This window comes from Triturus cristatus, chromosome 1_1, assembly GCF_964204655.1.
Source record: "Triturus cristatus chromosome 1_1, aTriCri1.1, whole genome shotgun sequence".
In the NCBI taxonomy this organism is placed as follows: domain Eukaryota; kingdom Metazoa; phylum Chordata; class Amphibia; order Caudata; family Salamandridae; genus Triturus; species Triturus cristatus.
In genome coordinates, this window is record NC_140579.1 from 648,170,749 (window position 1) to 648,195,796 (window position 25,048).

The window sequence follows — 25,048 nt, forward strand, 5'->3', positions numbered from 1 at the left end:
GAAGATTAAGCGAGCTATTGCCCAGAGTCACATGGTGCTGGGCTGACCTACCGCCAGTGCCGGGGATCGAACCGTGATCCCCAGCGTCCGGCGTCAGTCACCCTGGCCGCTGCGCCACACCTCTTCCCTGATGAAAGACTGGATCAACGCCTGGGTGAAATAATTTATCCAGAGTCATAGCGACCTTCTTGGGGATTTATTTGTCAGAGGAAGCTTTGACCTCAGAGTACTAGAGTACTTTGTACCCATTCTCAAACACAGGCAGATAATTTCACAGCTCTGTCGGTATGAAAAGAATGTACCGCGGCACCCTAGTCTTGTAAAACCTATTGCTTTTCTCTCTTAGAGTCATTTTTATAAATGAGTACATTTACAGGTTGTTTCTTCTGGAAAGCTGGTTGAGAGCGCGGAACTAGCAGACTTTGCCAAAGCATAGACTACACCAGGCACAAAGACCAAGCCAGAATATCATGACAAAGTGCAAGACTTTCCATCCCACCTCAATGGCCTCCTTCAGTAAAAGCCCCTTCTTCAACAATGATTTCTGAGCAACTATGGCTGGATTCCAGCATACAAATGACAAGGTTTCTTCCAATTTATTTCCTAAACATGAGATGCAGGCCTTGTGAAAGTCACCACAAATAAAGGTCCCACAACACCTAATGCACCGTTTGAAGCTCATCATCCAACAGCATGTGTGGCTCAGGTAGGTAATGTTTTCTTGGAACTGGGTTAGGGAACAATGATGATGCACATGTAGGGAGAAGAGCCTGCTTCTGAGGACCCTTATGCTGCGTCTCCACACAAAAACCTTTAAAAAGACAGCATTTGTTCCTGAGAAGCTTATTCCAGTTGGGAAGCAGAGAGACCATGAAAAGAAAACAATTCTTTGTAAGGAACAACACATAAAATGTTTTAGGAGTGTATGTAGCCTTTGAAGGAAGAACACATTTTATAAATTAATCTACGAGCATGTGAAACTGATAAGTGATATGAGATGCAAGAGTCTGAAAAAACATTAAAACACAAGGGATCCCGTTTCAATAAAAGAAACTGATGGAAATGCCAGAAATTGAATTGATGTTCTTACTAGAGAGAGAGTTTTTTAGAGGGAACTTGCAAAGAGCGTCTTTCATGCAAGAAGTGCAAAGGCTGAGTGGGCGCCTGCATCATCCGACGCAAAAGAAAAAAGAACTACCAATTTACACAATGGAGTCCAAACACCCCTGAGTAAGATGCTGTCCAATGACAAAAAGAACATGTTACAAACAAGGGCATAGCTTGTTGATGCAATTAAAATATGTTGACAAATGAACAAAAGTCACAAATTAAAACATGTTTTACCTTCTTCTAATGCATCTGTAGAATGAAATTAGTTTAGGAATTCCAAAAGCAGGAGACAAGTAAGACTCAACAAAGGAGATAATACAGAACAAATAAACACATACTGACTGTAAGGAAAAGGAAAATACTTTTGAACACACCAGTTACTATAATTGAGCAGGTTTGTCGTGCCTACCCAGTTAACAAAATATGCGGGTCCAATACACAAACAAATTGTAGTCAAAATTTTAATTCACAAATGGAAAAATTGGAATTCACAATCAAATTTCCATAAGTGATTTACAGGAATAGCATTTGCAGATTTTTCCGATAGCTAATTCCAAGTCCTACTGTGGAAAATCATCATATTGGATGAATTTCCTATAGTATGAATCCTGATCCAATAAAATTTGAAGTTTGTTGTTTTCTCAAACATTCCTGATGGCTTTATTCACTCTGCTTTAACATGTAATTTTATTCATGGAATGAGCATTCAAAAGGGGTGAGGAACAGTTTCGTATTCTCACATGGTGCAGAGAAAAGATGTTTTGTATACGCAGAGAAAAACAACAGTGTGCAAATGCGTATTTTAGCTTGACCATAGCGGACAACCTGGAGGAGTAAGTGTAGGGGAGAAGGTATGCTTGGAAATCTACTACGTTTGAATTTCCAACGCATACTTGGGATTTTGTGGATTTCGAAAAACAAGAACATTCCTGTGTATATTTCTTCACGTTTTGTGAATGAAGCCCTAAGAATTAAATTTTAGGTTACAAAGGTATAACAAAGGGCCGTCTTGGAGTTTAATAACTGTTTTGAAGCACAATACCTGTAGAATATAATATAGTCAATAAGTGTCACATAACTCTGCCAGTCGTGGCTCCTGCAGGTGAGCGCATTGGGCCGGGGCGGATGGATGTCGAGAGACGACGGAATAGGATTTACTTATTTTTCTGTCGTCTGTTGACCGCCCCACTGCACTTACCTGCGTGAGCCGCGACTGAACTCCACTCCAAAGGGGATTTTTGTACCTGCCGCGTAGTCGGTTAGTTTTTAGGTGATGATTTTTCTTGAAATTTGAATTTCCTAATTCGCAAAACACACTGGCAGAGAGAAAACAATTCTGAAAGGGACATTTTACTCATCCTGAAAGCAACTGTTCATAGCATGTGGTGCTACAGACTAACATGCTCTGCATACTCCTGCCATCTAGTGATATAGTGTTGGGTTCGGATGTTTGCAGGCTGATTTTCTTAAAAACAAAAGTAGAGCAGCGCTTCCCAAACTTTATAGAACCAAACCCCACTTTTTAGAGCGACAAACATTCGTGACCCACCTACCTTTAATGGACATAAGGCGGGCAATTTTTTAATGTTACTAAAGCATCGTGTAGTAGCGCCCTGTCATTTACTTTCAGTACAATTTGCATTAAAATGGCCACTAAATATGCACAGACATACAGTTTTACTGATAAAATTATATTCAACACAAATGATAATGTGCAAAAATCCGGTTTCAGTGATTATTTAAATTTGTGCGTCACCAAGTAAAGAATCTTGATTTGTTTTGATCCTATTAAAATCTTTGTTTCCATCACACTTCAGAATTTTTTTTAAGTTATGCATTTTTTAGTTGCTTTTGCTTTCCTTACTGCTGAATGTTGACAGTTCATTTACAGGCATTTTCATTTTGTTGTCTGTTACAAAAAAATGACATGCTACAGCCTTTCCTTTTAACAGTCCCTGTACCCAGCAAGGTTGTCACAAAATTCACTTTACTTCCTCTGACTTAAAAGTAAGAGGAATTTGTAAACACCAATCCCCATGATAAAAAAGTAAGCAGCAATTTGTCAGAAAACTTAGCCTGACATTTGACCTTTGTCTTTGAAGTGCAGCAAATGTGAAAAGATATATACAGAATTTAATGCACATTTATTTATTGCTTGGACTTTCACGAACTACCAAAAATCAGCACGCGACCCATCAGTAGGTCGCGACCCACAGTTTAGGAAACACTGCTTTAGAGACACATGTGCTTCAACTCCTCCCTTAGTGCACAATATGCATGGGCACTGCCTACATCTTAGTTTTTATTTGGCACAGAGAGTGAGAATGCGCATGGAATGTAAAGTGAGCAAAGCATGGTGCACCATGTATATTGTGCAGTGTCAACTAAGTAATAATGGAAGAGCTCTGCAATGAACACAAGTTTCAAGGGATGAGAATGCAGGTGGGGCCCGTGCAAGTAACAGCGGTGGGAAGGGGGATTCAAAACACAACGACGAGGGAAACTTCAATAAAAAAAAAAAAACACCGCTTTTACCTGCATGGGTCGCGCTGATGAGGACGGATGCATGTGAATCTACAGCACTACAAGCTATGAACAGATGCTTACAGGCTGAGTAACATTTTCCATGCATTACATGTGTGCCCGTAGATACAAATGCTCTGCAATAGACTGTTAAGCAGTGCCCTCCATGGCGTGTGTGCACATGATGCAGATGTCTGTAACAAAGTTCTTAATACTGTCTAGCAAACTATAACCTGCTGGTGGGCAAAGATGTCCACACAGCAGTGCTTGGTAAAAGTTTGTGGTGTTGAACAGGTGGCTTATTTACAGGTATCAGCTTAGCAGGATGTTATCTAAGAAAGCTAAGGTTTTCTTTTTGTTACTGTTGGAGTATGCCATGGGCGGAACAGGAAGGACTCTCTTAGCTTTGTGGTTGCAGGTTTGGATTCACTAGACTATCCACCTTACTACACCTACCTTAGAGATGGGATGACCTTTATGGGGTTTTGTAAAGGCTACAAAGAGCTGCTTAGACTTGTGAAAGGGCTTGGTCTTGTCAATGTATCAATGTAGACATCCAACATGTGTAGAGCTGGTTACGTTACTGAATCTAGCTGCAGAAAGAAGACTAGGGGATCTTTATCTGATTAAGAAGAAAAGATGCTACTGCCTTGGTGAGAAAGTTAGGACTGGATTCAAGAACAACCATATTTCTGTGAACCTGAATCAAAGATTCTTATAAGGTGAGTGCTTGCAGTTCACGTATGTGTCTAATGGCCACTAGCAAGCCACTTTATAGGAAAGAAACTGTAGGAGGCATGAGTGTAAAGCTTAAAAGGGCAGCTCTATGAGCCATATGAGAACTACATTAAGGTCCCACAGAGGGGCTGGAGGTATTCTGAGAGACTTGAACCTCTTAAGAGCCTCCAGTAAAGCCTTGATTGAGTGCTAGGAACCTAAATAGAGATGAATATTCCATGTTTTGCATGGAGGCTGAAGCAGCAGCTAGGTGTAGCTGTACTGATGTGTAGGCAAGACCTGATGTCTGCCAATGTCAAAGACAACAGATGATGTCCTAGATATTAAGCTTTAAGGGGTCCACGCCTTTGGAAATGCAAGATAAACATCTTCCACCTAGCAGCGTAGAAGGCCGGTGTAGTAGTCCTATGTTATTCCAGTAGAATGGTCTTGCATTACTGAGGGAGGCTTTATTCAGAGATTAAATTCTAAGACCTCAGGAGCCAGATTGCTATTTTGAGTTGTCTGGAGCCTGGGTGGTTGATCTAGCCTTGTCTCTCGGTGAGAAGGTCCAGCCTGAGCAAAAGTTACACCTGGGGGCTGACCGACATTTCCAGGAGCATGGAGCACTAGCTCCCAGGCCCAATACGGAGCCAACACGAAGAGTATCAGGGATATTTGTTTCATTTTCCTCACCACATACAGGAGGAGTGGGAGAGGAGGAAAAGTGTAGGCAAAGATTCCTGACCAATTTGTCTATAGTGCGTTTCCCATGTACTGTAGGTCAGGTAGCTAGAAGAGTCCATGGTAATTGTCTCCGGAGGAACAGTGTTGGAGAAAGGCTATCCCTGCAGTAAGTTGAACAGTTCCACCAATGCAGAGAGCGATGAGTTGTAGCCTTTAACAACACTAGATCTTCCCAGTGACCCCCCCCCCCCCCAGTGAAAATTGCCCTGTGAAGCACACTTGTAGGGGATGCATATGGGCCTGGCATACAATTGAGATGCACAAGGCCATCATCCCTAGGAGGTGTATCATGGTTCTGACTGAGTTGACGACTGTGCTGAAAAATAAGCATCAGCTACTGAAAAGCCAACACACTCTGTTGGTTGGGGTAAACCTTTCCTGTAAATCCAGAACTCTAGGAAGGGTGTAATCTGTTGAGGTTGGAGGTGGGAATAGGTGGTATTAATGGCAAACCCTAGGCTGTGGAGCAGGGAAAATTATATTTTAGTGTGGGATAGGCATTGCCACCTGCTGCTGCTCTTTATCAACCAATAACAGAGGTAGGGGAAGACGTGAGTCGCCTTTTTATCGATGTGCCACCACCACTGCTGGGTACTTCATGAACACCTTTGGAGCCGTGGTAACTCCGGAGTGATTACTCTGGCTTGGGAGTGATGTGCACTTGCCACAAAGCAAAGGTAAACAATTTGGATATTGTGGATGCATATGTTAAAGTAGGCGTCCATGGGGTAGAGCGCCGTCATGTAATCACCTTGTCAGAACAGATGGACGATGTCCTGCATAGGCAGGAACCACACCGTGCGTTCGGTCTTGGAGAGGGTCTCTAACAAAAAGTTGACCTTGTCCTGTGGGACATGTATGTCCACTTTATGGCAGTGGGCTGCTCTCTAGATGACGTCATGACACGCAATGGTGTAATCCGGAGGCACTAGCTTGACTGGATATGGCTAGTTCCACATCATATGTGATGTCGACTAGTTGTCTCAGGAATAGTCTGTCTTCTGCCCCAGCAGGCTGGCCATTAGGGTCTCTTTCTCCAGACAGGCTGCCAGGGTCAGAAAAGGAATGGACTGATCTATCATGAGACTGAGGAGGCGGTGGGGGGGGGGGGGGTGTTAATATGGATGTTGAAGTGCATGTGTAGAGAGAGGAGATGGCAGTGGTGAGTGTCTGGGTGTAGGAGACTAGAATGGAGGGCGTTTTACCTTGTCATTGTGTCTTTTCAGTACCGGGTGTCGCAGTTAGTTGAAGGAGAGTTCATCTCCAGAAGTCAACCGTTGTTTGTTAGGAGCCGGAAGCAGTGTGGTTGACAGTTTTCCTCAAGATGGCTTAGCAGAAATCTTGGCGGTCTCTGGGTGGATGAAGAACAGCATTAGTATGGCTTTGAGTTTGTCTGCCAGTCTTTCAAGGTTGGAAGCCTCTGACTCCTTTGAACTGGGCATCAACGCAAGCCTAGCACTCGGTTTCATAACCACTCTTGGCATAATGTTTTCTCCAAAAGGAGAGGTATGGTGTCATTAGGACAATAGGGAAGTTAATGAGTGTCTAGGTTTGACACCCTTTGGTGGGAGCTTTCAACTCCAAAGCCTTTTTTCAGTGTCATCAGGAGCCCGAGGGCAACAGTGGACCAGAGGCCACAATCTTCTTTCTACCTGGCTGGGGCTCGATACCCAACTCCTGCAGGCGTGGTGCTTTGTCTCAGCATAGGGCTGCTTAAGTGGGTGGAGTGTTGACCTATGGCTATACTCAAGGTCCTCTGATCCTTCTTGCTAAAAGGTCCCAAACGAGTTGAAACCAATACCAAAGGTGCCCCCTTTTAGTCTAAGTCTTTATCAGAAGGAAAATTCTGTTTATTGAGTTTCAAACAATGCAGAGGTTACAGCTTACAGTTACAATCAATCACAAAAGTGACAACGATATACATGTCGCAATATATTAAAAGAGATATTGTTCGGAATAGTACACTGCATAAGAAAAAGAACAAGGGGAGGAAAACAGGGGACAGAGAGAAGGAAACAGTAACTTAGCAAGTCATATACGAGCATTCATGATTGAGGTGGCGATTCAGTAAGACCCATATCATGCAGTCAATCACAAAGATGCATTATTTTAGTCAAAATCTTCAAGAGGCACTTGAAGACAAAGCCGCCAGGCTGGATGTCAACTGGGCCATTAGGATCCCGCAAGGACCCGCCCCTTCTTCCTAGATGCTGAGTGAGTTCTGTTTGCTGAAGATGTTGAGCATCTTGAAGTATGGCTGCTGTTGAGTTTTCTAGTGAGACCAATGTCTTTCCCTTCAGTACCTCTGGGTCTTCTTGCACCAGAAAGCAAGGCAGAACTCACAGGAAGTCTCGGTTTAGTCAGGAGAGAGGCAAATGTTGCAAACCATGGTGGTCCACCAACGAGTATTGTGCGGTGCTCTGTGGGCAAATTTGTAAAAGTGTGCGTTCCATCAGCCCCTACCTGTCTGCAGTCTCTGAAAAGTGCTTCTTGGGGATCAAAGTCGAAGACCAGAGCACCAGTCACCAGGGCACCAAAGAGAAACGAGCCCAATGGGTGGGATTGGAGTGGTTTTCCCGTAAGGACAGCTGGCATACAGTGGTCAACTGTGCACGGATTGTTTTCCGAGTTGTCAGACACGAAAGAGGGGAGCTGTTCACCCCGAAAGGCTGCGAGAAACACATCAATCAGGAAGCCGTAGCTGAACACATCCAAACACGATGATTGAACAAAATACAAAAAGATTCCAAAGTGGTGTATGTGCCCATGAGCATTGTGGACTAAGGAAGGGGTGACAGCACATCTCATGACTTGAAGCTAATATATGTGGCATTGTAAAAACTCCAATTATCCATAGATAAACATATTTCTTTGAATGCCCTAAAATTAACTCATTTTGGAAATAAATCTGGGATTTACTTTAGAGGTATCAATCCCACTTGCATGAACTACAATTGTGTTGGATCTATGATTCTGTGATAATCTTTTTCTAGAAACACTATATAATAGAGAACTTTGAAACATATTTTCTTCAGAATACCTTATGAAACATACACTGGCTTCAAAAGAGTTCAAAAGATTTCCCTGACAAAATTGTTTCTTTAAATTGTTCAATTGTTTTTAACTATAACATATATTTCTAACCAAAAATTAAGATGTACACAAGCTCCATAATATAACGTAATTTCACTATATACCTAAATTCTGTTTGAGTTGCTTGCCTTTGAAAAGACTCAGAATCTTAGCTACATTAGAGGAATAACTCAATATTAGTAACCAATTTATTTTGTATATCCACAAAATCATTTTGCCCGAGTATTTCCGGCTAACATTGAGTTTTATCTGTTAATGCTTTGTATAGAAATTGACTGTTGTTTTCTCCCCACCCAGAGTGAACAATAAGTTCCAGTTCCAGCTGCCCCATAATCTCTGGAGTTCCCATGTTATAGTACCATGCATTAGGAATTGTACAGGCATAACATTGTTTCGGATCAGTTCATAAAATGTCCTGAGAGTTTCTGCCTCACAGAGATCCTCTACTCTCTGCACTCCCTTTTCATACTAGGCCATCAACTACTGGCCTCCAATATTCTTCTTATTCTGATAAACTACAGTACATATTGGGTGCATATTTTAACTCAAATCCCACTCTCTTAGAATACATTTTGCAGCACTAACAAGCGGTCCTCGCTAGTCAGAGAAATTTCCCTCAGGACCCATGGTCTAGGAAAAACAACAGTAGGATCCACCCTGGAATGCATTCAGCTGGGTCTCTATATCTGCAGAGGAGTCCCAGACAAGCACACCACTCACTGAAGCTGTGCAGCGAGGTAGTAAAACACATAATCCAGGAACACTAAGCAGTGTTCAGTTACTACGTCAAAGTGGAGGGTCGCCCAAACCAGATCAAAACAAATGAAATACAGTTCTATAAAAAGAGCCTGTCTCAACTGCACAGGGAGATTAGCAAAGTACTACAGCAGATGAGAAATAATTACCATCTTGGCCAACGCTACCCTCCCCAATACTTACAACATGAATGTTTCACTACCTCTGGGAGCAGAAAGTGCCGCCCCTATGGCAATTTTGTTGTTCTATATATACATTGTATTTATGTAGTCAGCAACTATATCAGATTCCACATGGTATGCTCTGATCCTCAGATATTTAAATGTTTGAGAATCCCAGTAAATAGCGCTATTGGTTGGTAGCACTGTACTCGTTGATGTCTGGTCAAATCAGGTATATGAATGATTTGGGCCTGTTCACTCTAAGGCAAGACATTGTACTGAATGCTTCTAATTCAGTACGTTTTTTTTTTGTTTTTTTTAAATTTTTCAAAAACCTTTGAGAGACTTGCACATCAAGTTACAATGTACATAGGCGGGGATTACGCACTCAAAGAGGAAAATCACATCTGTTACATGCATCATAGGAACAATTGTACAAAAGCAGCCCACAACAGTACTTGGAGGGAAGTGACAGGAGATGGAGAAAGAAGGGCATAAAGAAGCGTCCTGGGGAGGTCAAGTGCTGGCGAGAGAGGCCGCAGGGAGCCGACAGAGCACATGGAGAGGGAGGCTGCACTCTACGAGCCATCACCAGTGGCCGCCGAGGGCAGAGAGCCGGCGGGGGGAACGGGAGAGGCCGCGGAGGCCAAATCGCTCTGGCGCAGGAGATAAGAAACGAGGGCACCCCAAACGTCAATCGGGCGGGAAGTTGTTGGCGTCAAATCCCAGAATTCGGACAGAAGCGTCTGATAACGCGCAGCATCCTTAAACCAAGCACTGACCTTGGGTGCGGGTCTCCATACCCAATGCATGGCGACCCTGCACTGCGCGAGAACGAGCAGCATAGCGGTAAGCCGGCGGGATGCGTCTGGACAATATTTCACAAAGCCTAAAAGACAGAGCAGTGGGTCTGGCGTGACAGGTGTGGAGGCGATTTCAGTGATGGCGGTGCACACATCGCGCCAATATGCAGAGACCTTTGGGCACAGCCAGGCGAGATGGGAGAAGTCAGCAGCGGGGGCGGAGCATCGGAGACATCTATCGCTAGGAGTGAGGCCCATTTTGTGCAGCTGGGCAGGGGAGTGGTACAATCTTTGCAGATATTTAAAATGTATGAGGCGCAGGCGGTAGTTGGGGGACAGACGTTTGGTCTGCTTGCAACAGTACAGCCAGACCCGAAAGATAGGCACCTAGGTCCTCACTCCAAGCAGTGCAGGCGCGGTCAGCGGAAATCTGGGATGCAGCCAGCATGAGGGCGTAAAGTCTGTAGACCAGTTTGCGTGGGGAGGCGGAAGTGTATGCAAAGTCGAGGGAAACCAACGGAGGAGGGGCTGAGGAAACATGGGGTGCATCTCCCTGCAGGACGCTCTAAGTTGTTAATACAGCAGAGCGTCCATGGGGCCGGACTCGGCTGGAAGGGAAAAGAAGCCGCTGGCAGGGTAGAGGTCTGATAACGTGGACAGCGTCAGGCGCGTCACGCGTTTAACAATCCCGGCAGTTTGCAAAGGGAGGAATACAGGATTGTGTGCGATGGGCATGGCATTGGCGGAGAGCATACTAGCGCCAGAGTATCTCCGGAGGCTGTCCCAGGCCCAGCGCAGGGTCTCCACAGTGTCGATCTCTCCGCGTGGGGGTTTTGCAGGGGCAAAGATAGCGGTCTGGAGCGGCCAGGGGGCCGCAAGATCAACTTCCCCCACCACATGAGGCTGAAAAGGCGTCGGATGCAGCCAGAAGTGGAGGAAGCTGGCTTGGGCACCAAGTGCGTATAATTTGAAATCTGGGGTGCCCAGTCCGCTACACAATGAGGGAAGCGTGAGAATATTGTATGCAATTCTAGGCTGACGCCCGGCCCAGACAAGAGAAATAATAAGGGAGCGAAGTTTACGAAAAAAAATGAGCCGTGAGGGGAAAGGGGATGTTCAAGAACAGGTAAAGAAACTTCAGGAGCACCACCATCTTGGCGAAGGCAATGCGCCCGCCAGGGACACGGTCAGACGCCGCCAGAGGTGGATCTTAGTTTCCACCCAGTCGACAGTCCGGCTGAGGTTTGCCCCTCAGAGTTCGTCGACGTCCCTGCTGAGCCAAATGCCCAGATATATAGTGGGCCCGACACCCATACAACGGATAATCTGGAGTGAAGGGGACAGTGGCGTCCGTCAGGGGAAAAAGAATGGACTTACCCCAGTTGACCTGGATTAAAGACAAACCCCCAAAGCGCACCACCTCGCGGAATCTGACCGTTGATTCGAAGGTGAGCTGTGGGTAGAGAATAAAGAAGATGGATTTTGCACAGAAACACCGGGCTAAAGCCTAAGCGAGGGAGAAGGTAGAAGAGGAAGGGCCACTCAAGAGTATCAAAAGCTTTGGTAGCATCCAAGAGGGCAGCCACAGCCGGGAGTGCGGGGTTGATTTGGTGGAGAACGGTGAATATAGTCCGAAGATTATGCGACGTGGCACGGCCGGGGATGAAACTGGACTGGTCTGGGTGATCTATCAGGGGCATGAGCGGAAGAGGCCAAAAACTTGGCGACAATCTTATTATCAGTGTTGATGAGAGACAGAGGGCGGTAAGTGTCCCGGAGGTCGGGGGACTTGTCCGGCTTCAAGAAAAGCGTTAACAGGGCCTCACGAAGCGAAGGAGGGAAATAGCCGCACCCAAAGGAGTCATTGTACATAGCAGCAAGGTGCGGGACTAGAAGGTGCTTTGTAAAAAGATGCAGGTAAACCGTCGGAGCCCGGAGCCTTATTGCCTGGAAGACTATTAATGGCTGCCAGGATCTCCTCCTTGGAGAAGGGTTCGGCGAGGTACTCTCGGTGGCTGTTGCCCAGCCAGAGGAGCTCAAGAGTGTCGAAGTATTGGTCAAGGATGTCACGTGAGGGCACAGCCCCAGCGGTGTAGATTCGAGAGTAGAAGGCGGTGAATCTAGCCACCACCTCCTCGGGAGAGGTAGTTCTTTCCGGGCCCACGTCCTGGAGCGCTGTGATATAAGAGGCAGCATGAGGCTGTCGGAGGAGATTGGCTAGAGTCTTGCCCGGGTGATCCCCTTCACCAAAGCGGCGTGCCCTCGCCTCCCTACCCAGAAAAGAAAGTTCCCTATTGGCCGCATGATTAAAATCAGAAAGTTTACCCCTGAGCTGCGCGAGGATGTCGGGGTTAGGGCTAAGAGAATGCAAAGAGTCAAGAGCCTTGATTTCTCCCTCCAATAGTTCAAGAACACCACGAATAGCGCATAGTACTCCAGCCTGCTTAGAGAGACATTTGCCCCGAATCACCACCTTAAAACATTCCCAAAGTGTGGAAGGGGAGTCGACGGACCTGGCGTTAAGGTCAAAATAGTTTGCAATTGAGGTTTGGATCTCGTCGCAGAACACCGAGTCCCAGAGTGCATTGCGGGGCAGTCGCAAGACAAACATGCGCCGCGGGGAATGCGGGGGGAGCAAACTGAGGCAGACGAGAGCGTGGTCAGAAAGGGTACACGCCATGTGCTCTATGGAGGTGACCCACGCAAAGGCATCTTGAGTGGTGATCCAGAGGTCCAGGCGGGACCAACAGCCCAGGGTGCCCGTAGTGCCCCCGGGTGGGTGTGCCTCCACGCATCAAGCAGTGAGTTGTCGGTTAGTATGGAATGCAGGAGAGAGGTGGCGCGCAGGTGCAGAGCGCGGGGCCCAGAGCGATCAAAGGTGGCTGAAGGTGCAATGTTGAAATCACCCCCCCCAAAGCAGCGCAGCAGGGCCCAGGGAAGAGATGTGTTGCCAAACTTGCACAAAGAATTCAGGGTCATTGGAGTTGGGACCATATATCGCTGCAAGGATTAGGGGTTGGGCCAAGAGAGTGCCAAGGAGAATGACAAAGTGCCCCCCCCCCGGGTGCACAATGACCTGAGATGTGTGCCAGGAAAGCCCTCTGCGCAATAGGATGGATACCCTGCGAGAGCAGCAAGAGTAGAAGGAGGAGTGAATTTCACCCCAATGTCTAGAGAGGAGCCTGGAGGATGTAGCGGGCATCAGGTGGGTCTCCTGGAGGAAACAGATGTCAACCTTGTGTCAGATGAGGTGGGCATGTACTAGGCGGGCCTTTCGATGGTCATTGAGACCGCGGACGTTCCACGTCCAGTGTGGTGTCCGTCATATCGCTGTGCCATGAAAGGAAATGGCGGAAGAGGACAGATGCAAAATGGGAGTCAGATGTGATTGGGAAGGGATGTGTAGTGCAGAGGTCAATGTAGCAAATTACATGTTACAGAAAAAATAGATAGCAATACAAAAAACAAGCCACCAAGAGGAGGCAACCACCCCGGCAAACCTTACCCCCCACCCCAACCCACTCCAACCCCCCAAATAGGTTGAGTACACCACCCCACCCTGTCCCAGGGAAGCAAACTTGGAAAGGGACCCAAGGGGATGTAGAAGGGAATTATCCAGAGGAGGCATGGCTCCACCGGACATTCACCCCATCTCGAGGATGGGGTGGCCAAGCCAAGGTATAGTTCGGACTACAGTTCCACAATGCGAAGAATGACGCCTAGGTCTGCTCGTGGTCAGGTGTGTGTTGAGGGCAGGACTGAGAAGGTCCGTGCAACAAGTTCAGGAAGTCCTTAGGCAATGTGGAGCACTGCCTTTCACTGCAGAGGTGACCTGACGCCGTGGAACAACCCGCCCCCCAGGAGAAGAGGGGCCGGCAGGAGGAAACAGAGGGAGGTCTAACTGCGAGAGTACATAATGAACTGGCAATAGCCTGAAAGGGCTGCGGAATTAACAAGCAGGGAGGCTAAGAGAAAGTAGTAGGCGTCCACGCTAGTCGTCGCTGAGATCGCCACCTTGGACTTGTTGCGAGCTGGGCGGGGACGAGCTCTGTCCCTTGTCTAACTTCTTTGCAAAGGCCATGGCGGCAGATGGCTCGGTGAAGAGGTGTGTTTGGGAACCTTCTTTGACCCGCAGTTTGGCCGGGTAGACCAAGGAGTATGATACGTCGAGCTTTTGGAGCAGTCGTTTGACCGGTAGGAACTCTCGCCGGGCGGCCTGCACCGCCATCGTGAAGTTTGGGTAGAAGGCGAGAGAGGTGCCTTGATGACAGACCTCTCCTCTCTCGCGGGCGGCCCGGAGGATTGCATCACGGTCACGAAAGTTCAGCAGCATGGCAATGATTGGACGGGCGGGAGCCCCTGGGGGAGGACGCGGCCCCAGAGAGCGGTGGGCCCGCTCAACGATGAAGACAGGGGACAGTACATCGCCAAACAAGTCCCGCAGGAGTTGCTCTACGTAGTCCTCCATTTTTGTTATGTGAGTGGATTTGGGCACTCCAGTGATGCCGAGGTTACTCCTCCGTGAGCGCGCCTCCAAAACCTCATTTTTGCTTTTGATGAGTTCCAGTACCTTGTCCATTTGTAACCGTTTGTGGTGGTCGCCGGTCCTAGCGTCCTCAGCATCCGATACCTCGACCTGCGCGATGCGTGAATCATGAGAGTCCACCCTTGCCTTCACTGTGTCCAACCTTGAGGATAACTTATGGAGATGGGATGCAATGCCGGAAACTGATGCCCTGACGTCCAACATGATCGCCTTTATGTCATTTGTCCCTCATCATTCCAGACTCCGTCTGGGTAGCCAGCTCACCTGTCTCCTGGGCAGTGCCATCTTGGCGAGTCAGCCTGCTTTGCTCAAACGCCAGCTTGGGATGCTTGGGGTCTGCTTTCCCCATGAGGAGGAACACGCAGCTGGCTGGGCACGCACACGCAGCCGGGAGACTCCGGAGGGGAGGGAGCTGAGTAGGCGCTGGGGCCGCTGGGTGACCGACACCGAGGCGGGCCGGAAATTCAAGGCCACAGGCGGGCAGCACTCCCCCGCAGTCCGACGTTCAAGGGGATCGCCGAGGAGAAGTTCACCCAGTCACCAGGGCCTCCAGGGCCCACAGGAGTGTGACAGCAGCGGGCCGCTATGAGGAGCACCGCCGTGCAGCAGGGAGCGCTGGGAGGAGAGGTGGGCTGCCGGCCGTCCCCGCGACCAGCCCCCGGTGTGATGCGTTGCAGGGGGGCACACACACTGGAGCAGTGTGGCAGGAAGCAGAGATCGTGGCCGTTCACCGGTGGTGGCCCTGATGTAATCGGCAGGTCTGGGAGCGTAGTCAATACACCAGGTCAGGGGCAATGGGCAGCGCTGCCGCCGTGGGCCAAACACTGAAGAATGTTAGAGCGTGGGCCTCAGGGAGCGCGCCGGAGGAGAGGGCCAGAGATAGCGGGGATACTTGGGGGGCGCGCTGCCCCCGTCGCAGGGCCCTGGGTGAGCAAGTGCGGGCAAACAAGGAGACTGAGCGTGGGCTGGCACCCGCTAGCGTGGTGTGCAGCACCAGGCCCCGCGGTGCGACTCGCGCGCCCCCACCCCACCACCAAAGCCTCACACAGCGTCACTCACCGCAGTCCGGAGAAGGCAACTCAGCACTCGTAGTGGCGGATCCGCTAGTCGCATCCACTGGGCCCCCAGCGAAGGTCCGGATTCAACGCAGCCCAGCGCCGCCCCGGATCGCACGCCGCCTCAGGGCCCGGCAGGCGCACGCGGCCTCAGGGCCCGCAGGATGATTAGTCTGCCAAATGACAGGCGTGAGGGCCCCCAGAGGGATCAAACTGCGCCTCTTGAAGCCGGGGAACAGGAGCACCAGGCCTGGGTCGTTAGGTCCACGCAAGTCCGCAGGATGATGCAGGATTATAGGCTTGGGCGGCAGAGCCCACTCAGAGTGCAGTCCATTTTGCAGCCGGCTAAACCACGCCTAATTCAGTAACAGTTAGATTAAGATCTTTGTGAACATCTTACAAGAATACTAGTGTATCATCTGTGTATTATGATATTATACAAATTACCCTATTTGGCCTTATGCCTCGTCCCCACCCCTTCAGGTGCGTCTCGCTTGCTTACTGCTAAGGAAAAAATCATCGAAGATTAAGGGCAACTCTGACACTCCTGCCAACCCTATATCGCAGGGCCCAGGTCCATCTTTCTCAAAAGAGAAAATACGTATTGCCAGCTGAGCATGTCACACTTGAAGGCAAGTTATCACAGGCACGGGGGTATTTGTGCGCAAAATATATAGATTAACATGCAATGGCATAGTCAAAAGGTCTGCACTTGGCAAACTGGTGTGGTGGCTTTTTTAGTGCAAAATACATGACAAGAATAAAAATGAATTAAAAAAAATAAAGCTGCAACCTAGTAAACATGGCAACCACATGCTTGCAATAAAAAGTTGACATTTAACAAAAAAATCCATCACATTTAATTGATATTACAGATGCTTCCTAGACAGTTGAGCTGAGAACAGGTTGAGAAACCCTTATTAGTTTTTACACTCATAATAAGAAAATAGGATTCCATAAAAGGTGCCATTGCTTTTGAATTACTGTCTCGAATGACTAAACAAACGAAAAGGATAAACAATAGAAACAAAAAAGAATGAGAAAAGTATTGGCACACCGGTCCTGGCACTGACGTGCACTTTTTTTAGGTAGAGGTGAATATGTAAAGGCTATCTCTAGACCTGACCTGACATTTGAATATCCGTAACTAGTGACACAGGTCATATCAATGCATTCACAATGTTGTCCTGGAAGTGTTGTTGGTGAAGCTTTCTGCACGCCATTGTCGGAAGTCTGTTGGACTTGGCCCTTCTGGCAGGTTCACCCCTAAACTTTTTGCAATTATCCTAGCTTTTTCCCTATGGAGTGTTAGTGGTTTTAGACCCCTAGGCACTTTAGCACGGTGTCCCCGTGTAAAGTGCGTGCGCTCTGTGTTACATTGAGTGAGACTGACCTGCGCTCCCATAGGAATGCATGGGGAATGTGTGTGTCCATGGTAGTTCCTGATGCGTGGGGAGTGCAGGGTCAAGTTTGGTATGTGCGAACTCGTGAGATTGAATGCTGCGCGATGATGTGTGCGGCGTTACTGTGTCTAGTGTAGAAGTGCCACTTCTAGAAGCTGGAATGTCTGTGTAATAAATGTGAAGTGACTGTCTGGCTTGTGATTGGCTGGTGTGCCTGGCTCCAGGAGTCAAGATGGGTCCGCCACAGTGGTGAATAGGGAGATGTACATCCAGATGGGTGGGAGGAGTGCACCTGGGACCTGAATAGGGCTGGGCCTTCCCTACACAATTCTGGCTCCGCCCCCTGTGGTGCGACTGATGTCCCTGGCCTGTCCTGTGAATAGGGAGAGGGGCTGAGCAAAAAAAAGTGCTCAGGAACCAGTTGCATCTGGTTCGCCCCTTCTCTGCACCTTGAGACAAAGGAAACCTGTGTATAAAAAGGGGCTGTGACCCCTTTTAAAGGGTTCTCTCTCTGTGTTCCTAGCTTGAGGGGGGCCTGCTGCTGCTGGGCGCCAGGAGATACCGACACTGGGGACTGCCTCCCTGCTGGAGGGCCCTGTGAGCTGGCCCCTGGGCCCAGCCTTTGCCCCCCCTGCATCCTGAAGACTTTCCATGAACTGTGTCTTTAGGTGGAAGAGCGCTTTGCTCTGTATCTCTGGCAAGAGCGCTCCATTCCTTTTCTCTAGACTGGGTGCCTACCTGGACTCTGACTGAGAAGAGCCACAGCCTTACTGAGGAACCCTGTGCTTCTTGGGAGCCGCGCTTGTGTGTTGTCCAGCTTGCCCCTTCGACCTGTTGTTGAGTTGTGGGCCCTGGCGCTTGGAGGACGCGTCTGTTCGTGAATTGCAGCCCGGAGAGGCTGCCTGGGGATTCCCCCATGTTCGGCTCGTTAGCGGGTGCCCACCCCGCGTCTCTGACTTGTGGGATCGGTATTAATTATACTTAGCGGGTGCCCACCCCGCGCTCGTTTTATTGGTCTCCAGCGGGTGCCCACCCCGCTCTATTTTTAACGTTGTAAGGCGGGAGCCTACCCCGCATTGCCCAGATAGAAAACCAAAATCACCGCCGTGGCCCTCGCGACAAAACTGGAAGCCAGGCACTCCTGCCCATGACGAGGGCGGGGCCTGCAACCGGGGCGGAAGGGCGCCAGTGGTGGATCTGCGCGGGGCTCCCGTGCGGTTGAGGGAAGCCCTGCGCCGAGAGGAGAAAAGTCGCAGCAGAAAGGAAGTGCCAGTAAAAGCCAGGCGGGAGCCTACCCCGCACTGGCAACCCACCCTCAGGGCTCCCGTACTGAGGAAGCAGCCCCGCGGTAATGAGAGAGGGAGCGGACGGGAGCCTACCCCACGCTCCAGTGGCAAGGAAGAGCCGCGGAGAGAGTGCAGACGACGCAGCAGAGAGCCCGGTGAGTGGGGCTCCGTGTTATGGGCATTGGGGGTGTGTCGGGGCACATTTTCGGTGCCTGCCCCCGTGGCTAAGCCTCGGGCACTGCGAGTGACGTGCCCAGTTCTCTTTCCCGCTGCCCCGCTTGACAGTGGGCAGCGGCAGCGTCTTGGGGGCATTCAGGCTGCAGTTCCCGCATTCCCGGAGGAGCCCTGCAGTGGCCACGGGTTGATGAGGCACACATAGTGCCAGTACCTGTTTTGGTGGCTTCCCCAGCTGTCCCGCAAAAACGCAGGCAGCTGCAACATGGGGCCACAGTAATTTAAAAGTCCCGGTGGGGGACTTGGGGCCATTTTCAAGTTGCGAGTCCCCAAGTAGGGCTCCACAGGCACCGTGAGTGTCACAGTCTGTGCTATTCAACACAGCGGCGCCGCAGATGCGAGTCGCTGCAACGGGGGGCCATAGTTGATGTCAGAGTCCCAGAGTGGGGGCTCAGGGGGCACGCTGGTGCCCAGACTCATTGACACAGCTGCCCAGCACTTAGTGGGCAGCTGCAACGTTTAGATTGTGGCCCTGCGCGCTTTGGCTTGGCTGGTTTTGTTAGTCAGCCCTGACATTTTGGACAAAGGGCGTTTGAGCCCCTGAGAGGCCAAGTTGGCCTGGGGACAGTTTTTCTGTGTTGTGCCCTCACCTAGGGTATATGGGTATTTCTACATGTGTACTTTTGCGTAATGTGCATTGCCTTTATGCTTATTCCTATTTCTAAATGTGTCTATGCTTAGGAGATTGTTTCCCTAGTATAGGTTATGCTAGTGAGTTCATGGTTCCCTGCGTGATATATGCCTAAGGTGTTTAGGATTGCGTAGGGTGTACTTACCTTTTACCAGTAGTTAATGGTTGTGCTCTACAGTGATAATTTGTGTTACAGTTGGTATATGTCTTACATCTACAATTGGTGATTTGTGCTAATTCTGACAGTGGTCCATGTGGCCCTGTCCTGTGTAAATAGTCCCCTGTAAATTCTGCCAGTGCCAGTTGGCACAGTGTAAATTTTATGAATATTATCTAATGTGTTTTGGTATAATTAGGCTTTCCTGTTTTCACTTTCTATTTTTGGTAAATTCTGGTGGGGTTTTTTCAGTGTTTTCAAGTGATTTCAATACCTTAACAAACAGTTGTTATCAGTGGTTACACATTTGTGCACTACTAAAAACAACAGAAAAAGTGTTTTTCTGGTGTTTATGGAACGTTTTGCTTTTATTATTGCTTGCTTTTTGCACTGATAGAATATGATATATAGACAGTGTACATGTAGTGTATATGAGGTTCAAATGGATTTTTGCAAATTAAACTTATTGTAGTACACCATACAATACTTCTTCAGTGAGTCTGTGGTCATGTGCGCTCGATCTTTCCTTCCCACATAAACTTCTGTGAAAAGGCCCTCTCAACATTGGAACTTGAGTAGGGCAACGCCAAAACAGCCAGTACACAATTTGTTAACTCTGGCCACTGAGATAGCTTTCCGTGCCAATACTGGTGCACTTGAAGATTGCGATTCTCATGGCAGGTTCTGCAACATTTGCATTGAGCTGGGCGCTTACGCCCTAAGAGTTATTGAAGCAGTCAAAAATAAAGCAGCACTTTTGAAACTACGGAGGAAATTCCCCTTTACTGAAGGGATCTAGAACTAGTACAGAGTACCACAGTGAGTTTTCATTGACTTCAAATGCCATTGGTGGTGAAGGGACATTTCTATGCATCATTGCAAGCCATTTCTCATACATTGTAAAATAAACGTTCCTGAATTGCTCTTCAACACTGCTTTGCTTACCAAGTGGCAAGCACTCTAACATGGAACATGTTGCAGTGCCAAAGTCATTAAAGGTGTCGCCCAGCCTACTCTCAAGGAGATGTTTCACATCTACACCAATAATGCTGAACACTTGGCAGACAAGTGTTTTTTCAGATTCCAGTTTTTTTATTATGTCTGCTACAGCAGTTATGTTTTCCTGTAAAAATCTAATAATGCAGTAGAGTGCACTTTTTTTTACATCACTATCAATATGCGACCAAAGATCCTCACATTTCTTGCCTTTGGCATCATCACTCAGCAAAAAGTCTGTAAACGGTTGCCACATGGATAATATAGCATTCATAGCCCCTTGGACTGAGAACCATCAGCTAAGGGACACAGTTGGGATGATTCTTTCTTTGATGCCACACAAAGCACAAAATAATAAATATTTGCGTTTTAGTTCCAGTGCATAAGAAAACAGTGCACCGGAATGGACTAAAAAGTCAATAGCATCCCTCATATACCCTGAAGATTGTAAAGATGCCTTCAGCATACCATCTAACAAGTGACAAGGATCTACTACAAGGAATCACTTCAGCTCGGGTATCAATTTTGACAGGCCATCATACATTGTTTTCATATACGTAGCTGAATCACAGCAAATACAAACAATATCACTCCAATCTTTGTTGAACTTGGAAAGAACCTTTTTTGCAGAGCACTCCAAGTGAAACTGCATTCCATTTCTTCCAAAAGTCTGGTGTCATGTTTTCACCACTATCCCAGATGCTTGGTGATAGCGCTCTTTATGCATATACTTGTCACTATACCTTGCATTGAATGTTTAAAGCCTGAGGTGTTGGCAATTCACCTACTATCAATACTGACCTACTAGAAACTGTGGGCTGATGTATTAAGGGTTTTTACCCATTCTCTGTAGGTAAATGTGATGACACATATTAGGAAAGATTTTAATGAAACCAGCCATTTTACCTATCAATGAAAAATCAAACGCAGCTAAAATATCAAATATGATTTTGATATTTCCTGATTCTCTACAGTTTATAAAATAATTAAACAAGAGCTAAAACATGCTTCTAAACCCTGCATCTTTAGACCAAAGATCACAAAACTGAAAAAAGCAAAAGGAAGAAGAAACAATATTTTAGTGGCATCTCTAAACAACAAAACTCAAGCAGAACAATGTTAGCCCAGTTGTACTTACTGCTAGCTTGTGTAGCAAAGTTACATTGTATTGCCCCTTCAGGAAGAAAACAAATGACTCTTTCATTCTCTTTTTTCTTTTCTTTGAATGGCATTTAGTTTGTGGTTGTGCAGGTGTTTTTTCAGTGTTTATATGTTTTCACTAGTGAGGGCTATTTCTCTTTCAGTGGGGTTTTATCAGTTATTATAGGTTTAAACCTAAAACCCCACAGCCTAGGTATAATACAAAGGCTATTTTTCTATATAACCTTGTGTGGAGTTCCTTTTGTGGTGGGCCTTGGGTGTTGTTGCTGTGTGCGCGCGCAAACGCTTTACACATTGCCTCCGGGATAAGCCTGACTGCTCGTGCCAAGCTACCAAGGGGGTGAGCAGGGGTTATCTTTGGTGTGTAACTCCCCAGCCCTGACTGAGAGTGGTGGTTTCTGCCTGGCTTTGGCGCAAGCCCTAGCCAACCAGAAATCCCATTTCTAACAAAGTCCCACCTCAGACTTGAAGAGCCTGAGCACAACAATGGGAGTGTCTATATTCATTATCAGAGATTTCAAAGAATACGAATTTTAGTTTCTCGTAGTTATAAACAAAAAAGTCTGGGACTGAATGTTCTCATTGACTAACAGGCACTTACAAATAGTGAAGGTTTTGTTTCTGAAGTAGTACCACACAGCGCTAAAGCCACCAATTGTTTTATGTTATTTAAGCCTCAACATGCACGTCATTTCACTAGCATTCTTTCTGCCATGTCATTTTATTTGGGAACTCTGTTATAATCTCCCCCAGAATCCTGAGCTGCTGACGTGGTCTGCAGAACACATAACCGTGTACCTGGCTGTTTGGATAACATCTGCCATAGTATTCACCTACTATGCATGTCAGTGTCATTACACTGAAATGAAATGTGAACTAGTCTCAATAAGACATATTGCAGTCATTTCTGAAGCCTTGAGTTCACCCTGACTATTTCTAGTGACTACGCGCTCAGATTCCACTGTTACAAGTCCTGTCTGCTTCCCACTCCTCTCAGTCGCATATACCAAAGCCAACAGAGGCCACAAAGATTTACCATTCTCATGTCGTGGACAACACCCATTCTTATATCAAATGGACAAGTTACCTAGGAAAGCGACTCATTCTCGTTGCCTGTAACCTTGTGTCTACATCATATAGAGATACGTGTCAGAAGAACATTCCATTAGTATAAGGAAAGGTGATTGGGCATAGGTGTACCTAGGTTAAAAGAGCAAAGGTTCTGAGGAGAAAACTCCTATGGATTACTAAATCTTCCACAACTCTAGGAGATGATTCCTTACTGTAAACAAAAGGGTGCATCCTTTCTTGTGGGAACTGCACTCAGAGCCAGGTCGGGCAAGACCTTAAACTCAGATGTTCTTGCTCCTGCACCCTACTTGCCTTTCTCTATCAACCAGTCTGCCTCCACCTACCTATCTTCCTCAATTCACAGAATATTAAGTTCCCTTCTCCCATATAATAATCTCACTCCAGGGATCTTTGAAAGTTAACCTCAGAGCTTAATCTGGCTTATCTGAAGGTGCATAGTGCCTTTGTGATAATTACAGTGGTTCAAACATCCCACAAGACCCGCCAATCACGTCGCCTTCGATTTGCAGCATTAAGGTTATGCCCACTTACTGTTTACTGCACTGGAGCCAAACCAGACCTTCTTTCCCACAATTTCCATTTTCTGTCCCTTCAATGTTGAGTTTTTCATAACAAAATCTGTCGGCTGCATCTGGAAGACATGAACAAAGATTATTTAATTAGGCGTTCAGATCGTGTCTCAACATGAATGTTCCTGCCCATACATCAGGGCAAAGCATCTGAATCTTGCTGTGCTTCCAACACCTTCTGATGGATGGACATAACTTATTTTTCTCAAGTTCTTGTAACAGAAAGATCTCACTCAATGCTTCTCTGGACAGTTTAAAACAGGCACACATGGTCCGTGCAGTGCTCAGCTGTTTTATCCTACTTTATACATTTTATATTTACCATTAATGTTTTTGAAAAGTACTATGGTTGACCAGTTTCCGTAACTTTTCAAAAGGGTGTTACCTCATGATGTGTCCCGTTGTTCCACAAAAGTAACTATGTGTCTATTCCCACCAGTTTTAGGAAGGTCCCCATGCTAACACATGTTCCCTTTTCTGTTTAAGGAGAAGGACATGTAAATGACTGCAGTATATTACACTCCTTTGAACTTAGATTACCTAACCTCTGCAGACGTTCCATTAACAGCAGTTGGAGGCGTTCTTCTGTCAGTGCCAAAGCCCAAACACCAATTTTGCAGCATCTTACGGCAGGCTTCACATCAAATATGTGCAGAGCCTGCTTTTCAGAGATTAACTCCACGTCGTTGTAGTTAATACCACATCGAGCTCCCACGCTTAGAGACTTTGGCACATATGGGTGGGGGGGGGGGGGGGGGGGGGGTACTGCGGTGACCTGCTTGTCAGAGTATCTATGATGTCACAGAACATCACAGCAGAAGCAGGAGAAACAAGACACTGAAGAAAGAACAGCGGAATAAAGCTGCGCTGCGAGGACCTAACCAGTGCCAAGAGAACAGGTAGCCCAGAGATTAAATGTGTGACGCTACATTGGACTGTTTTCAGTTGACTGTGGACCAGGACCGGCTTAGACGTTATGGCTGCTGTCAGACCAGTAGTTGCAAAAAACACAAGAAGTGCAGCGCAGTGACATGGTGCAGAAAAGAGGCACATTAGAAGCAGAGTGAGAGAACAGTTTTGTCCAAAATCAAAAGAAGCTCTAATGTGACAACAACACAAAAGCCATAACAAGACCTCTCAAGGAGGATCTACTGGAGTGACATTTTGCTGTTATCAGTACCAGAGCACAAAGACCATTTGATGCTGTAGGAGTGATAAATTCAAAGGCGAGCTTATAGCCAGTATAAAACACGGTAAAAGAGACCTATGATGGCAGATCGGTGTACATGATCGATTGGCGCACGTGATTGTACGGTCCACTGGTTGGTAACATAATGTGTTCCTGTTTGACTTCATTTTTACCCTCAAATGTTTTTCATATGTGTGTGAAGTGTCGTGGCACTACAATATGTATGTGAAGTGAACCATTCAATGTTACATGTCAATGAACTGTTCTTGCGCAAACTAGCAGCTGTTGACTTCTCATACTAGAGTGACGTTACCTCCCATGAAGATTTGGCGTGCCTTCACTACTGGTGTGCAAGATTCACTTAATTATGTGAAATGTTGGCTTAATTAAGGAAAATTACACAAAATGTAATACAAAGCACCACAAACAAAAACCACTTTCATTCTGTTGTTACTGTGTGCTTGTCGAAAATGTTTACCGCAAATGTGGTCATTCACAATAAATTTTCACAGCTAATGTTGCATATTTATGCAAAGTAGCTGATCACATCATTTTGGGAATGTGAAATTAAACACATAACATGAAACATAGAAAAGGCCTTTGACAGCCTGGAGTGGGAGTTTCTCTACGCTGTGTTAGCGAAGCTGGGAATAGGGCAGGGGTTCCTGCACAATCTCACAGCAGTATTGGGTGGAGAGGGGCATTCGCCATGGGCGTCCCCTCTCTCTCCTGTTTTTCGCCTTGACGGTGGAGCCCTTGGCCTGCGTGGCATGGATGGGAGAAAGATACAGAGGACTGTAGCTGGGGGGACAGGTGCAT

The 25,048-nt window shown here is 47.2% G+C and overlaps 1 protein-coding gene across 6 annotated transcripts in view; it reads right to left on the reverse strand.

Annotated features, from left to right (window-relative positions):
• ADAM11 (ADAM metallopeptidase domain 11) overlaps positions 1-25,048 on the reverse strand; it is a 789,906-nt gene that overhangs the window by 259,779 nt on the left and 505,079 nt on the right. For 5 of the 6 annotated variants that reach the window (XM_085646660.1, XM_085646679.1, XM_085646669.1 and 2 more), the window contains one exon: positions 23,003-23,102. In XM_085646660.1, coding sequence (XP_085502786.1) covers positions 23,003-23,102 — 100 coding nt within the window. Of the gene's footprint in view, positions 1-6,928; positions 7,767-23,002; positions 23,103-25,048 lie in introns of those variants that run through there. The other variant, XM_085646687.1, reaches the window with a different exon arrangement.